The sequence below is a fragment of the Meleagris gallopavo genome, chromosome 29 (assembly GCF_905368555.1).
Source record: "Meleagris gallopavo chromosome 29, MGAL_WU_HG_1.1, whole genome shotgun sequence".
In the NCBI taxonomy this organism is placed as follows: domain Eukaryota; kingdom Metazoa; phylum Chordata; class Aves; order Galliformes; family Phasianidae; genus Meleagris; species Meleagris gallopavo.
Window position 1 is genome coordinate 707388 of NC_139432.1, and position 15588 is coordinate 722975.

At 43.9% G+C, this 15588-nt stretch overlaps 1 protein-coding gene across 2 annotated transcripts; it reads left to right on the top strand.

Annotated features, from left to right (window-relative positions):
* The first annotated feature begins 1803 nt into the window (after positions 1-1803).
* LOC100548520 (gametocyte-specific factor 1-like) lies at positions 1804-12949 on the top strand. 2 transcript variants are annotated; one of them, XM_010724429.4, is made up of 7 exons: positions 1804-1992; positions 6977-7068; positions 8419-8545; positions 9481-9567; positions 10010-10070; positions 10963-11051; positions 12310-12949. In XM_010724429.4, coding segments are annotated over exons 1-7 (480 nt in total). In that variant the 5' UTR covers positions 1804-1970; the 3' UTR covers positions 12312-12949. The 2 variants fall into 2 exon arrangements, with proteins under 2 accessions (XP_010722731.1, XP_010722732.1); XM_010724430.4 differs by having other exon boundaries at positions 10969-11051.
* Positions 12950-15588: the final 2639 nt, after the last annotated feature.

Sequence of the window (15588 nt, forward strand, 5' to 3'; positions counted from 1 at the left end):
GTGTTTACTAAAGTCTAAGGAAATTACAATCACAGCCTTTCCCTCATCACCTAGTCTTAGAAAGAGATGAGGTTAGTCAAGAATAATGCATTTCCTCTACTTTCTCCATTCTTTGTTATTTGGTATGTGGACTCATTAAGTATTTATGTAGTTTTTCCTCATTAGCTGCTGTTGTGCTATCCACATGTATTTGTTTTATTCTAAAGTGAAATCATACCTGAACTAGGACTATTTGCTAACACACTTAGAGCAGATTGGAGATTTGATGCTTTTTTTCCTTCTAGTTCTTTAAATATGTAGTGTGAAAACTGTGGAATATTCTTCAAATTTCTCTAAACAATATTATTCAAATTTCTCTAAACACAACAAAAATTCTATGAATAGCTAATAATTGTTAACCTATATTAAATACAGGCACAAGTCTGCAAATGCCATCTGATGAGAAAGAAAATAGCTGTTGAAATTGTGGGCATGCCCATGCTCCTTTCCTGACTTTATGTTTGTTAATACTAAAGGCTTCAGAATTTTTTACCTGGAAAGGCATCACACAAGTTGGTGACATCCACAGATTTGCTGAGATTGTGTTCAACCACACCATCGATGTAATTGATGAAGATATCAAAGAGCATCTGTCCCTTTACTGATCCCTGAGGGACACCATTTGTCACTGATCTCTATCTGGATACTGAACCATTGATTACCACTCTCTAGGTACAATCTTGCAACCAGATCTTCATCCAATGAACAGTTCACCTGTCAAATCAATATCTTTCCAAATTAGAGATTAGGATGTTGTGAGGAAACCACGTCAAAGGTCTTGCTGAAGTCCAAACAGATGACACCAGTCGTTCTTCCCTTGATCACTGACAGTTACGAGATCATAACAAGCCACAAGGTTGATCAGGCAAGACCTGTCCTTGGCAAAGTCATGCTGGTTCTTCTGTATCACTTCCCTCTCTTCTGTGTGCCTTAGCACAGATGCCAATAGGATCTGCTCTATCATCTCCTGCAGTACGGAGATGAGGCTGACAGGTCAGCCGTGTGGGTCATTAGTCCTCCTAAAAATGGATATGATATTCCCTTTCTTCCACTAGGGATTTCACCTGACCGCCAGGACTTTTCAAATATCATTGACAGTGGCTTGGCTACTACGCTGGCCAATTCCCTCAGGGATATATATCATCAGGACCCATAGACTTGTGGATGCTCAGCTTTCTCAGGTGGTTGCAAACCTGATCTTTGCAGGAGGGACACTGCTGCCCCAGTTCCTACCTCCAAACCACCCAGTAGCAAAGGCTGTTTGTAGAGCAGTCACTAGCAAAGACCAAGGCAAAAAAGTTGAGTGCCTCAGCTATCTCCTTATCTGTTGTTACCAGCCTGCCTGTATTTATCACTAGGTGCAGAACACCCTCCTGGACTTTCCTTTTCCAGTTAATGCACCTACAGAAGCTTTTCTTATTCTTTCTGGTTCTGGCCAGATTCAGGTCCAGCTGGGCCTTAGCATTCGTGATCCTATCTCTATATACCTCCCACAATACCCAACCCCACTTCCACTGCCTGTGCATTTTCGTTTTGTTTTCTAGTTTGATCAGCAGGTTCTGGTTCAGCCATGCCGATCTCTTACCTTCAATACTTCCCATTAATTGCCTAGAACTCAAATTATTGACACCACCGCGCAGGCGCAGAGGGCATTGTTGCTAGGGGACACTACGCATGCGCAGAGAGAAGTGTTTGCTAGGAGACGCTGCGCATGCGCAGAGGGGAGAAGTGGCTGCTATGAGACTGCGCATGCGCAGAGGGATAAGTGGTTGCTAGGAGACGCCGCGCATGCGCAGAGGGGGATAAGTGGCAGCACAGCAGGTGGTTTCTGGCTGAGGCGCTGGGGCGAGGCGGTGCCGTTTGACTCCGCTCCGCTTTTCTCTCTACGCCCTGAAGGCCTTCCCGGCCCGGTACCGCAGCCCTTCCCCACTATGGAGGTAGAAGATGATTTGGGTGAGGCTCGAGGCGGGGTCGGCGGGTGGCAGGGGAAGACAGTCTCTCGGCGCTGCGGGCTGGGCCCGGTCCGGCCTACCCCGCCCTGCTGCTCTGCCCCTCCTCGTCCTGTCCCGAATCCCAAAGCAGACGAAGCAGGACGGGCACGCTGTGAGCTGGCAGGGGGTGTTGCAGGCTGGTTCTGTCTCTGTGTGACCGAGCTGATGCTGTGAATCGAGCAGAGGGAAATCTGCATCTTCTGTAGTGTTTTCCAGATATTTTGTGTCCATGAACTGCATTTGCTGCTGCAGGTTATTCAGAGCGTTTGGGATGCTGACGTTCTGGCTGCTTTTCCTACATTAGCAGGAGCCAAAAAGCAGAGCCTCAGCATCATGCTAGGATTGGTATCTGGTGGCCCACCTTTTGCCTTGCCTGGGCCACATATACATAGCTTGCACCAAAAGTATTGCCTCTTATTTATTTCTACAGAAACTACGGTGGCTACAGGGAGCACAATAACGCAGATTAATAGTGCACATTCACAGCTATGTAAAAAAGAAAGAAACTAATTTTTGACATAATCAGTGCTGTTGCAGATTACATTCTTTACTGGTGGATTTTCACCAGTAAAGAACACAATGCATGTGTGCTCCTCAAAAATCTGTGCCAGCAGAGGTGACATGCTCTTACTGTCACCGTTGCTTTCGATGTAAACAATCATATTACAAATTGCATTGCTTGTATCAGACATAGTGTTGCCAGCAGGAGTAGAGAAGTAAGCAATTATTCCTCTATTCTCAGCTGTGATGAAGCAGCATCTCAAGTGCTGTGTTCTGTTCTGGGCCCCTCACTACAAGAATCACATTTATGCCCTGGAGCATGTCCAGAGAAAGGCAGCAGAATTATGAGGGGGCTGGAGCACAAGTCTTGTGTGGAGTGGTTCAGGGTGCTGGGATTGTTTAGTCTAGAGAAAGGAGGTTACGGTGAGGTGGGGGTTAGTGTCTCCTCCCACATAACTAGCAATAGGATGAGAGGGAATGGCTTCGAGTTACACCTGGCAAGATTCAGGTTGGACATTAGGAAAAATTTCTTCTCTGAAAAAGTGGTCAGGCGCTGGAATGGGCTGCCCGGGGAGGTGGTGGAGTCACCATCCCTGGAGCTGTTCAAGAAACATTAGATGTTGTACTGAGGGACATGATTCAGTGAGAAAATATTGATAGTAGGTGGCCAGTTGACCTAGATGATCTTGGAAATCTTTTCCAGCCTTGGTGATTCTGTGGTTCAATGAAACGTACCACCCAATGCCTCACTGTGCTCACATCCACTGTTTGGTCTCCTTTAATGTTCAGCAAGCGTGCGTGCATATCAGTGGGTGCCATTTTTTTTGCGTGGAGGAGTTCAATTCCACATCTTTGCTTCATGCACATGTCAGTGTCAGGTGCCATTTTGTTAACTTGTGTCTCCACTGCCATCTGCCACATGGCAATGAATGTAATGGATATTAGTGGGAAGGTGCAGCCTCTACTGCCATGAGTTAGACGTGTCTGATGTAGGCACAAGAGTAAGGCCAGTGTGTTAATTAGGTACTTAGTCAGCAGCCAGTTATTTTTGTAAACAATTTCTTGACCAAACACAGCAACTGACCTACTTAGCACACGACCTTTTGGCCAGCTAGCACCTCCCAGTGGAACCTCACAACTAACAAAGACTTGCAAGACTGCCATGTTAACACAGAGCGTGCATGGTATGAGATTTTAATATATGCAGCAATTCTCAGAACAGGTAGGCACTTTGTGTGAGTATTCAGACATGCTGAATATAATACAGTTCTTTGTGCTTCAGCTCCTGTGTATGCACATTAGGTGGAGCAACCCATGTTCACCCAGTACTGCAATAAAGTAATGTTGGCTTTCTAACCTGGCATTCAGGTTGGTGAGATTCAATTTCCAGATTTTGGTGACACCTCCTGACCTCACAGCGCTTCAGGTGATGCCATTATGGACCCTTCTCATCATCAGTGCCCAAAATGGGTCCAGAACACCTAGAAGGAGAGTGTGTCCCAGCCCTGAAAGCTTTGCAGAAAGCAGGTGGCAAAATGGAGCTGGAAGGTGGGAGGCAGGGCTGCACACCATGCTGTCCTGGTGAGTAAGTGGCAGCTGCAAACAAAAGTCATGTTTTTACACCCCACTCTCTCTGCGTGAGAAAAGAAACCTCATTTTATTACTGCCAAATTAAATTAGCATCCTGCTGCTTCCTGTCACCACATTGATGAGCTCAAAAACACCTCATTGCTTCATATTGCAACCGAAATGTAAATGGTCAGTGGATGTACAGACTAGAGGAAAGATACTTTTGCAATGTGAGACACCTTTTTTTTAAAAGAAAGAAAAAAAAAAGCAAAAAAAAAAAAAAAAAGCTTGGATTCTGCAAGCAATTTCTCTGTTTTTCCACCTGCAGGATGGGCGTGCAGCCCAGTGACGGAGCAGGTCTCTAAAGTTGTAGGACAAACAGTCCTCAAGGTGTGGGGATATGTATGGAAGATGTCTGGTAATAGGGATCATGAGCTTCCCGGTGACGCAGCCATGCTTTGTTCTGTGATGGGTTCCCTACCCTGACATTATGAGACAGTTGTTAATATGTACAGCAATTCTTAGGTGGGCACTTCATGGAAATTGCCTGAATATTCACGCATGTTGTGTATATATAATCTGTATGCTTAGCTCCTGGGTGTGTATCCCGGATAGGGCAGTCCCCCATGCACCTGTAATGAAGAATGCCTGCTTCCTAATACCACATTGGTCTTAAGGAGTTTTATTCAGACAGACTTGTCCAGTGACAGAGCCAAGGAGCATCCCATTAGCTCGTTGTTGACCAGGGCAGCATTGTGTGTGATTTCCATGCTTTCGTGCCCCAGAGCCTTTGCTTGCTGCAGTCTTTGGATTAATAACTGCATCTGTTTACCTGGCCAGGCCAGCTCTGTGACTTTTGTGGTTGCTGTTTGATGTAGTAGTAAAGGCTCCCTTTCTTCTCCATCAGGTACTCATCCTTGCTTTCTTCTTTGTGCTGAGAATGCCCATGTAAACCTAATGAGATTCAAGAGCACCAAGAGTAAGGTGTTGGGCTGGGGCAATCCCAGATCTGTATACAGACTGGGAGATCTCCTTGCAAGCAGCTTTGCAGAGGAGGACTTGGGGATGCTGGTAGCTGAAAAAAAAATTAATATGAGCTAGCAGTGTGCACTTGCAGCCCAGAATGCCAGCAGTATCCTGGGCTACATCGACAGGGGAGTAGCAGCAGGGTGAGGGAGGTGATTGTCCCCCTCTACTCAGCTCTTGTGAGACCCCATATGCAGTACTGCTTCCAGGCCTGTGGCCAGCAGCACAGGAATGATGTGGAGCTTTTGGAGAGGGTCCAAAGGAGAGCCGTGAGGATGCACAGAGGGCTTGAGCACCTCTCCTGTGAAGGCAGGCTGAGGGAGCTGGGCTTGTTCAGCCTGGAGAAGAGAAGGCTGCGGGGAGATCTTTAAGCATTTAAAGGGAGATTATACAGGAGGGAAATCAACTTCTTCTGTAGGTAGGTAGTAAAAGGACAAGGGGAAATTGTTTTAAACTAAAGGAGAGAAGATCTAGATGAGGTATCCAGGAAGTTTTACATTAAGAGTGTGGTAAGGTGCTGGAACAGACTGCCCAGAGAAGGTGTGGATGCCCCATCCCTGGAGATGTTTGAGGCCAGCTGGATGGGGCCCTAGGCAACCTGATGTGGTGACTGGCAACCAGCCTGCAGCAGAGGTTGGAACTAGATGTTCTTTGAGGTCGCTTCCAACCCAAGCCAGTCTATAATTCCAGGGAAAGCTGAACCTGTATAAAGCTTCTCAGAGCATCTTAATAATGAAATCTTTGATTTTCAGCTTTTCTAGTGACCCTTAACTGACTGGTTCATGGCAGTGAGGTGCTGACAGCAGCAGTGTTGCACAGCTGGAGTGCAAAGAAGGATTAGGTTCTTCTTTCCTGGTGGCTCAGAACATGAAGTCAGCTCAGTGTGACTTGGGAAAAGCATCTCGATGAGCTGCCAGCCTGTGGGCTGCAACAGCTCCTGACCTGGCTCTTGAGACAACTGAACACCAATTGTGTGAGAGAAGAGGATGTGGTGGCGAGAGAGAGCTTAAGCAGCAGCAGCCAATGCTTAGATCTATTTAAGGTATTTTGTAATCTCTCTTAAGTGCACCAAAAGCCTGTGCACAAAGGCAGAAATGATGAAAGAAATCTAGTGTGGCCTTCTGTGAGTGCACAACAAACACCCCCACAGGTAGCAGCAGGTAGTAGGGCAACCTGTGCCTCCTCCTTGCTGCTGCTCTTTTCCTCACTGAGGATCTGGGAATGTTTATATGGCATGTATGTATGTACTTCTTCTGCTTCCCTGCTCACTGCCTGTATTTCTAGGTGTTTTGGTAACTCCTTAGCTCCTAAATAATTGCTTGATTTGGAAGAAGTTTCACTTGAAAGCTTCATGCATCATATTAGGCATGCTCCTTCCTCAGAAATTAAACTAAATTGTCTGGCGTCCTTCCTCCAGCAAATCTAGCTGTTCATCAGAAAAGACTTGGCTGAGAAGTTCCTGAGGGCCCTGGTGGGTGTATCATCATCCCAGAGATTCCCCCTAAGATAGCTGGAGAAGTACTACTGTCTCATTAATTTTGGGTACCTGTGGTTACCTGTCTAATAAGATATTTTAAGAAGCTATTATTCACTGTACTGCTGACTGTTCTTTTTTTTTTTTTTTTGACAATGCCTCAGTCAACCCAAACTTGTAAATCGATTCGTTTAATTATACAAAACAGGTGATGCCTTAGCAATGAGTTTCAAAGAAAGAACGACTCTCTTAACTTCCTGAGATGACATCCCTGATGTGGTGGTATGTTTTTTCCACTTCACTCTGTTAGTGATGTTACGTCTTGTCTTTCTTACTAGTTTGTTTTTTCTCTCTTTCTGTTCTTCAAATCTATTAGATGATCCAGAGAGATTAATACAGTGTCCATATAATAAACAACATCAAATCAGAGCCTGTCGTTTTCCCTATCATCTTGTGAAGTGCAGGAAGGTAAGCTGAATTGCTGAACAAGGCACCAGATGGGGGTTGTGTGTGTGTGTAAATACAGTGTGCATATTCTCACTCTTATTGTGTTGTCTGGATGACTTAAGTAAGTTCTTTACAAATTATCCCATTTAGTATTTACTTCATGTATATATTATATATATATATATATTTTTTTTAATTACTTCTTTAGAAATAGCTTCAAGCACATTGACTCACTTAAAACCAGTGTGGCTCTTCATGATTAGGTCAGGGAGAAATTTATGGTCTCTTTGAGATCAGATAAATTTTCCCACTTTAAGTTCAAGAGAAAACTCAGGCTGAGTTACATGCACCTAATCTGTCCCATTAGAACAGAAGTTGGATGTTGCAGTTTGTTGAGTGATAGAAATGCTGCTGTAACTTTTTTTTATGTTGCTTATAAGTATTTAATGTGCACATGTGCAGAAACTGGACATCCTGGCTTCAGCACGTTTGGGAGAGAGTTTTGGGTTCTTTTACCTCTCCATCTGTTATCTAGAATTTGAATACAAATCATGTAATAGGAAGCATTCCATCTTCTATTCTCATCTGTACCCTCAAGGTTTGTTTTATTTAACCTACCAAATGCCACAGTCTGAGTGTTGGTTTCTGCTGAGAGTTGTTCCTCTTTTAGCTTACCAGTAAATTTACCAAATATATTTTTTTCAAAACAGTCTAGCAGTGCTATGCCCTCCAGTGAAAATGCAGCTGTAGGGTGAATGTTCTGTTCTCAGCATTTTGGGTAACCTTGCATGGTGCCGGGAGCTGAACTTAATTCCTGTGGGTCCCTTCCAGCTAAGGATATTCTGTGATTCTATTAATACTTGTTTTGAAAGGATTAATGAATTTCTCTGGCTTTGTGCTGACTTGCTTTAAAATATCTGAATAGTTTAGATTTACCTAACATCTCCTTGCTGTTATTTTTGAAATAGTTTCATCTGTGCCTTAAACCATGAGGCCACATTGCCAGAGTTGCAGCAAATTGTAGGGTGTGTAGCTGAGGGTGTGTTTCATTTGAATCAACTCTTTGTTTTTTTCTAATGAACTGTGTTTTAAATAAGTCTGTTAGACAGCTTCATCTTGCAGTTGTAGTAAGTATCTGGCCAATATTTTGCCATTCCTTGTTTAGTCTCTTTTAAAGCAACGTCACCAGTTACTGTGGAATCATAAAATGACTCAAGTTGGAAGGGACTGTAAGGATCATATAGTTCTAACCCACCTGCCATGGGCAGGGCTGCCACCCACCAGATCATTTTCTCTTGCTAATCTGTAGAAAACACAAGGAAAAGTGAACTTGGTCGATCTGGCACATGATTTCTGTTTTCCCTTTTCCAGAGTCACCCTGAAGTTGCAAAGTTATTGGCCACGTGCCCGTTCAATGCTCGCCATCTCGTTCCTCGAGCCGACCTCGTTGATCATATATCGAAGTGCAGGGACAAGGGGTTCATTGAGCATGATATAGGTAAGAGAGCTTTGAAGATGCAGATTCACCGCAGGGACTGAAGGCCTCCTGTTTGTCCAGATCGTTCATATGGTAAACAAAACTGGGAGTCATTTATTGTCTGTAGTTTTGCAAGGCACAGCAGCCTTCAGAAACCCGAGTCTTGCTTCAGTTTATTGGATAGATTCATTACAACACTGCAGATGTGCAAGATAGGCCTTGCACGTATTTTGTTCCCAGGCTTTCTGAATAACATGGTTGTATGCAAGACTGCATATTGACATACCACTGCCAGGAGCTGTGATGCTTTACTTACTAGAAGGACAGTACAGATGATCTCATCTCATCTCATCTCATTGAGGCTTGAGTACTGGTGCCACATGAAAAGTTGATTTGCGTGAAATAGATGCTATGAAAATCCCTGCAGTTGGGGCAACCTGAGTCATGTATTCCCACCAAGAGGTGGGTCTGCTCCTCTTGCAGGGTTTTCTGTTGTTGATTTGATTTGTCTATCATACCATTTCTATCTCCTGCCCAGTGAAACAGCATGGGTGGGTCTGTCCCAAATTATTTAGAAGGGCATCCTGTGCTATATACAGTGAGTTTTCAGTTCTCTTCAGTGGCTCTTCAACTGTTGCCACACTAAAGAACAGATAGATTTCCACCTTCTGTAGAGTTGCAGTGAGGCTAACAGTCATGCCAGCATTCATGTTAACAGGTTTTCTCTCCACTTAAGCACTCCTGCTGCCAACTCCCAGGGAATGCAGCCATCTCCTGTTCTTTGAAGAAGCTATTTATGATTTCAAATCAGTGTTTGGCTCCTGGGTGTGTCTAACCTGTTTAAATTACATGAACTTTCCTCTAAAGCAAAGAACTATTTTACAGTTTGATCCAATGTACTTAACGCTTCTGAAGCAGGACAGACTACAGTCACTGATTTTTCTTTCTTCCTGAAGCACACTGTTCTTCTGGCTTCCAAAGAGATGAGGTGAATGCTGTAAGCACATGGCAGGCACCTCCATGTGATGAAGACTGGGAAACAGGTGGGGAACTTCTTCCTTCTCTGCTGTGCTGCCTTCTTCTCGGTTCTGTCCTCCATCTCTACAACATAAGTTCAGAGATGCCATTCACTTAGGTGTTGCATGTAAGACACTCTGCTTATGTTCTTTACTACTAAATGTCCATCTCTTGGCTTAGCAGGCTTTTCTTGGCATGGAGGCATGCCTGCTGTGATTGACATGGAGGTACATTTCCAAACATCCACCCTTTCCCATAAAAGCTATTCTAGTTTTTCAGCAGTGATAAAAATGGGGACATGATAACGTTTATTTTCCTCAGTTAAATACCAGTGAAACAGACATCAATATCAACTACTATTCCTTCTTGAACATGTCAAAATAATGATGAAGATGCTCCCAATCTGATGTAATTGTGCCTTACTGGAGTTTCTTAGTACTGAGCCTCATCATCTGTTTACTTTTGCAGAGTTGCTAGAGCAGCCAAATTCCCCTTTTGTTTGGGGCATGACCAACTCTGGCATAAACAGGTAAGGAGTGCAAATTTCATAACTTACAACAGTGTTTTTTGTACAGAGAAATATTGCAACCTACTTCCAGTCCAGCCTTGATTGCTGGACGTTTGCTGGCTTTGCTGATGTACAGACCCAGGGGAAGAGGGGAAACATTAACAGTGAATGTTTTAATGCTGCTGGTTCATTGTTACCTTCTTTCTTTTGGCTGGCCCTTACAAGAGAAGGGCACTTTGAGGGGCTAGCCAGTGTGCAGTTCTGCTGGATGTCTGGCCAATGTATGAGAGATGAGCCAATATGCTGACTTGGAGGTATGGCCTGATGCCTCCCTTTGGAGGAGTTTGTTCAAACAGTTACTCCTCTCCTCTTGAACTAATGGTTAGCTAGCAGTCCTTTGTGACCGCTTGTCGCTTTATACTTGGCAGATGTGCCGGTGTAAGGGCCCTGTGTTAGCAGAAATCCCCTCTTGCCCTTTGTAAAGTGTAATCACAGTATAGGTTTAGATGAAGGAGAAGCATGGCGGGCAGCTGTGCACTTGATGGAGCTGCCCTGTCTGGCATCATTGAGCCAACAGTAGATCACTATTGCAGGCTGTATGTGAGGTCTGACAGTATGTTTTAAGATTTGTCTAAGCCAGTGTGCAGAAACAGTTTTCCAGCTGGCAGCCCTGCAGTTATATATGGGCTTAAGCATGATGTAGTCCTCCTGTAAAAGTTTAACAGTGCTGTCTAGCTTCACTCATTACAATCTCTGGAAGACTTTATAGTGTTTAGAGCATATATAGATATTCTAAATGTCACCACTGCCAGGCAGCAAAGTTCCATCTCCTTGTGTTCCTGCTCCATACTATAGTAAAGTGCATAAATTTGAGCAATTACATTAGTCAAGAGGAGTAACTAAATTCTTTCAGTTGCAGTGTCAGCTCTGGACAAAAGAATTACCTTCCTTCAAGTGTACGTGCGCCTGAGTCCTCCCCATATGCAGCATCATGGAAAGACTGTAAGTAGAGTGCATGTGGTTTGAGTGCTGTAACTTCTGTAACAGTGACAGCTAATGACATTTTTGGCTATAGTAGTGCTTTGTGGGAACTACGTGGACAGGAGAGATACTATATAATATTTTTTTTTCCTAAGGAATCTGATGTTTGGATTATCTTCTGTATCTTTTCTCTGAAATAAAATATACAAATAATGCTTCATGTTCCTGACAGACTTCCTTAGAATGGTGCTAATTTAAGTAGCCCTGCTACCCAGTCACTTCAGCCTCATCTCTAAACAAGTCCATTCTTGCTACCCACTGCTCACGCACATGCTCCCCACTTAGGCCACATGATTTTCCTGCTTTGTGTAGCTGTGCTCACTGTCAGGCCTAGTGAGCTCAGAGTAGGGGTAAAACTGGGACTACTTAACCCAGCATTGCTAGGGAGAAAAAAATATCTAACTGCATCTGGAGGTGGGAGGAAGAGAGCTTCATGTTGAAGTGACAGGTGCTGAAATCACAGAAGTCCTCACAGGAGAGGAAAAGTAAGAAACAACAACATGGGAGTTTGTACATCGTGCTGAAATGTGGTACCTTGGGCTGATCCTTTAAAACAAGCTTATACACTGCAAAAGAGGTGCATTCGGTGCTTAGTATGATAATGGTTTGGTGTTAGCTATAAGTGAACAGATGTAGTTATGCTCAGAGAAAAGAAATGCCCTGCATAAACCACAGCTTTGCATGAATTCAGGTCTTGGTGTAGAGGGAACTTATGTGGTTCCCAGCTTCCATTGAAATGGGACTACACAACAGAGTAACTTCCAGGTATTTCTGCTATGCACCTTAAATATACGTCCTGCACCTGCAAAGCAGCACTATGTGTTCCTCTTTTCAGAACTGTAGGTGTCTCAAGTGATTTATATGGATGCTGTACTGGATATCTGGGAAAATACTAAGTTTTTTGCTGAGTAGATACAGAAAATTTTTCTCAGTGGTAACCAGTGGTCATAAGATCTGTGGTTAGTGAAGTCATTTGAGGGTCTTTTATAGCCTGCAGAGCATAAAATATGTTGTGAGAGTTTCTTCAGCCTTGAAGGAGGCTGAGACTTCTTATTGCATCTGCATAAAGATTAGTAAAGATCACTTTATCAAATCTAGAAGTATATTTCTGTGTATGCGCTTTCTGCTTTTTATCTTGTCAGCATCTGAGTGTGTCCACTAAGGATAAATTAGGATTTTATAGTATATTTTCATTTATACTCTCCTGTCTTCTTTCTAGAAAGCATCCTGATCGTGTCATTGCAGCTTCAAGCCATAAGCCGTCACTTCATCGTGTGGGTGCATGGTGTTTCAATTCATACAGTAATGGGGAATCCTCTGTGAATTCCTTACAACATACAATTCTAGCATGCAATCCTTACAACATGCAATTATGCAGTCCTTACGATGTTCACGTACACAGGTGAAATCTAGACCTAAGTATTTGTCAAGTTTCCATTGGAGTTTTGCAGTTCTTACTTAGAGAAAAGTTTTCCAATGTTTAGAGCATGTTTGAAAGCTCTAACATAGCTGTTCTTTCCTGAGGATGGGGAAAAGTTTAGTTTACTATCAGTACATCTAGGACTGTGGAATTGTTTGGATTAAATAGTATGCTTCCTAAAAAATGAATGCAAAGTGCAAAATAAGATCTAAATTACAAGCACGAAAAACTAAGAAACGACACAAGGTATTTGTCTAGAATAAAGTTAATGCCACTGATGTTTTGAAAAGAGTTCTCAAAATACTGACTTCTTACCATTAGTGTTACTGCCAGTGTAAAATAATGTTTGCTGACTAGCATAATGTGCAAAATTAGGGTTGGTTTTGTCAAGATTCTTGTTGTTCAGAATGACAGTTCATAATAAAAAGATTTTGAATCACATGGCCTTGGACCTGTTTTATTTTTCTAAAAGGCAACTGCAGTGATTTGTTATATTCTTGTTGTGTTGAGTAAGCAAACTTTACTTACTCAGGAAGCCCTCTAATTTTACAGACAGATGCCCTCGTTCATCCCGATTAATGTGTGTTCTGTTTGATAAAAGAGCACATTTAATTGTTATTTGGTGGAAGGCTGGCAGTACTTAGTGCAGTAACTCCCTTCCCTTAACCACAACAAGCAGGAAAGCTGTCATTTTGCTGCTTCCTATGGTGATTGGGAAGGCAAGACTAACTAGCTTTTTAAGGGTATAAAACATGATGACCTTTCCTCCACCATTAAGATTATTTAAAATCCAAGTATCATTTGTGATTGGATTGTTGGGATGAAGCTCCCTCTGATTACTTTGTGTTCACCACAGGGCAAGGAATATTTTTAAAAGTGAGTTAAATGATGCCTATTCCAAAGTGGCAGAGCCAAGGGCTTTCATGTGACTGTTACTGTGGTTGTGCCTCTGTAGTCCTCGGTCTCTTGTGATGGACAGGCTGTCCAGTGCAGGATCCTTCACTCCTTTCTAGCCACTGCTGGATGTGTCATTTTCACAGGAGAAGCTGATGGTGCATAAATAGAAGATAGAATTAAATCTATTCAGGGACATAAAGAAGAACATTAAGAAATTCTGCAGGTGTACCAGTGATAAAAGATAGGCCAGGAAATGTGCGGGCCCTCTCAGGAAGGAAACTGGAGACCTGGTCACAAGAGATATGGAGAAAGCCATGGTGCTCAATGACTTCTTTGCTTCAGTCTTCATTGGCAAGGGCTCTAGCTGTACTGCCCAAGCTGCAGAAAGCACAAGTAAAAGTAAGAACTGAGAGGAGGAAGATCTGCCCCTTTTAAGTGAAGATTAGATTTGAGACCATCTACAGAACCTGAAGGTGCTGGTGGTCTGTGGGACTCGATGAGACCCATCCACAGGTTCTGAGGGAAATGGCAGATGAATTTGTTAAGCTTGTTATCCATCATATTTGAAAAGTCACGGCACTCTGATGAAGTTCCCACTGATAGAAAAGTGGAAACAAAACTCCCATTTTCAAGAAGGCAAGAGGAAAAAAGATCCAGGGAACTACAGGCCAGTCAGTCTCACCTGTGTGCCTGGCAAGATCATGGAGCAGATCTTCCTGAAGGCTCTAATGAGGCACATGGAAAATAAAGATGAGGTGATTAGTGGTAACCAACATGGCTTCATCAATGGCAAATCATGTTTGGCAAACTTGGTGGCCTTTTGTGATGGTTACAGCATCCGTGGATAAAGGAATAGCAACTGACATCAGCTGCCTGGACCTGTGCAAAGCACTTGACACTGCCCCGCGTGACATTCTGATCACAAAATTGAACAAAAAATAATTTGATGGATGGACCACCTACTCGACAAGGAATTGGATGGATGGCTGCACTCAGAGATTTGTGTTCAACCCAGTGGAGAATGGTGACAGGTGGCATTTCTCAGGGATTGGTGTTGGGACTGGTGCCATTTAATGTTGTAGGCAACATGGACAGTGGGATTGAGTGCACCCTCAGCAGGTTTGCAGATGACACCAAGCTGAGTGGTGAAGTTGACACAGTGGAGGGAAGGGATGCCATCCAGAGGAACATAGACTGGCTTCAGAGTTGGGTCCACGCCAACCTCATGAAGTTCAGCAGGGCCAAGTGCAAGGTCCTGCACATGGGTTGGGGCAATCCCAAGCATAGGTACAGGCTGGATGGAGAATGGCTTGAGAGCAGCCCTGAGGAGAAGGATTTGGGGCTGTCAGTTGATGAAAGACTCAATGTGAGCCAGCAGTGTGTGCTTGCAGCCCAGAAGGCCAATCGTGTCCTGGGTTGCATCAGGAGAAGTGTGACCAGCAGGGCAAGGGAGGGGATTCTGCCCTCTGCTCTGCTCTTGTGAGACCCCAGCACAAGAAAGACATGGAGCTGTTGGAGCAGGTCCAAGGGAGGAACACAAAGATGATCAGAGGGCTGGAGCACCTCCCCTGTGAGAACAAGCTGAGAGAGCTGGGGCTTTTCAGCCTGAAGAAGAGAAGGCTCCAGGGGGACCTTCTAGTGGCCTTGCAGTACCTAAAGTGGCCTACAGGAAAGCTGGGGAGGGTCTTTTTAGAAGGGCACATAGCAACAGGATGATGGGAAATGGCTTTAAACTGGAAGAGAGTAGATTTAAACTACATAATAGGAAGAAGTTCTTTACTGTGAGAGTGGTGAGACACTGGAACAGGTTGCCTAGTGAGATTGTGGATGCTCCCTCCCTGGAGGTGTTCAAGGAGCAACCTTGGGAGGTGTCCCTGCCTTTAGGGAAGCAGGGGGTTGGAGCTGAAGGTCCCTTCCAACCCCAACTATTCTATGATTCTGTGACTCTTCCACCAGCTTGAGTTTTGTTGTGGCACAAGTACTGTTAAACTCGCTCTGTGAGCACTCTTATGGCTGCACCCTGCCTGCTGGGCCATTTCTGCCTTGTCTGAATGTACAAGCTGAATGGCAACAGGACTGGTCTGACTAGAAATCTGTATGGAAATTTGGGATATAAATGGTTGTTTGTGTCTGCAGTTGTGATGGGTGACTCAGGAGGGAAGAGAAGAGGTAAATTTACAT

Bases quoted from the DNA above. Each gene is read 5' to 3' on its own strand.
- LOC100548520 (XM_010724429.4), top strand. From the start codon at position 1,971: ATGGAGGTAGAAGATGATTTGG. The intron at 7,069-8,418 runs GTAAGCTGAATT...TCCCTTTTCCAG, and splicing joins ATCTTGTGAAGTGCAGGAAG to AGTCACCCTGAAGTTGCAAA. The intron at 10,071-10,962 runs GTAAGGAGTGCA...AAATTCTTTCAG, and splicing joins ACCAACTCTGGCATAAACAG to TTGCAGTGTCAGCTCTGGAC.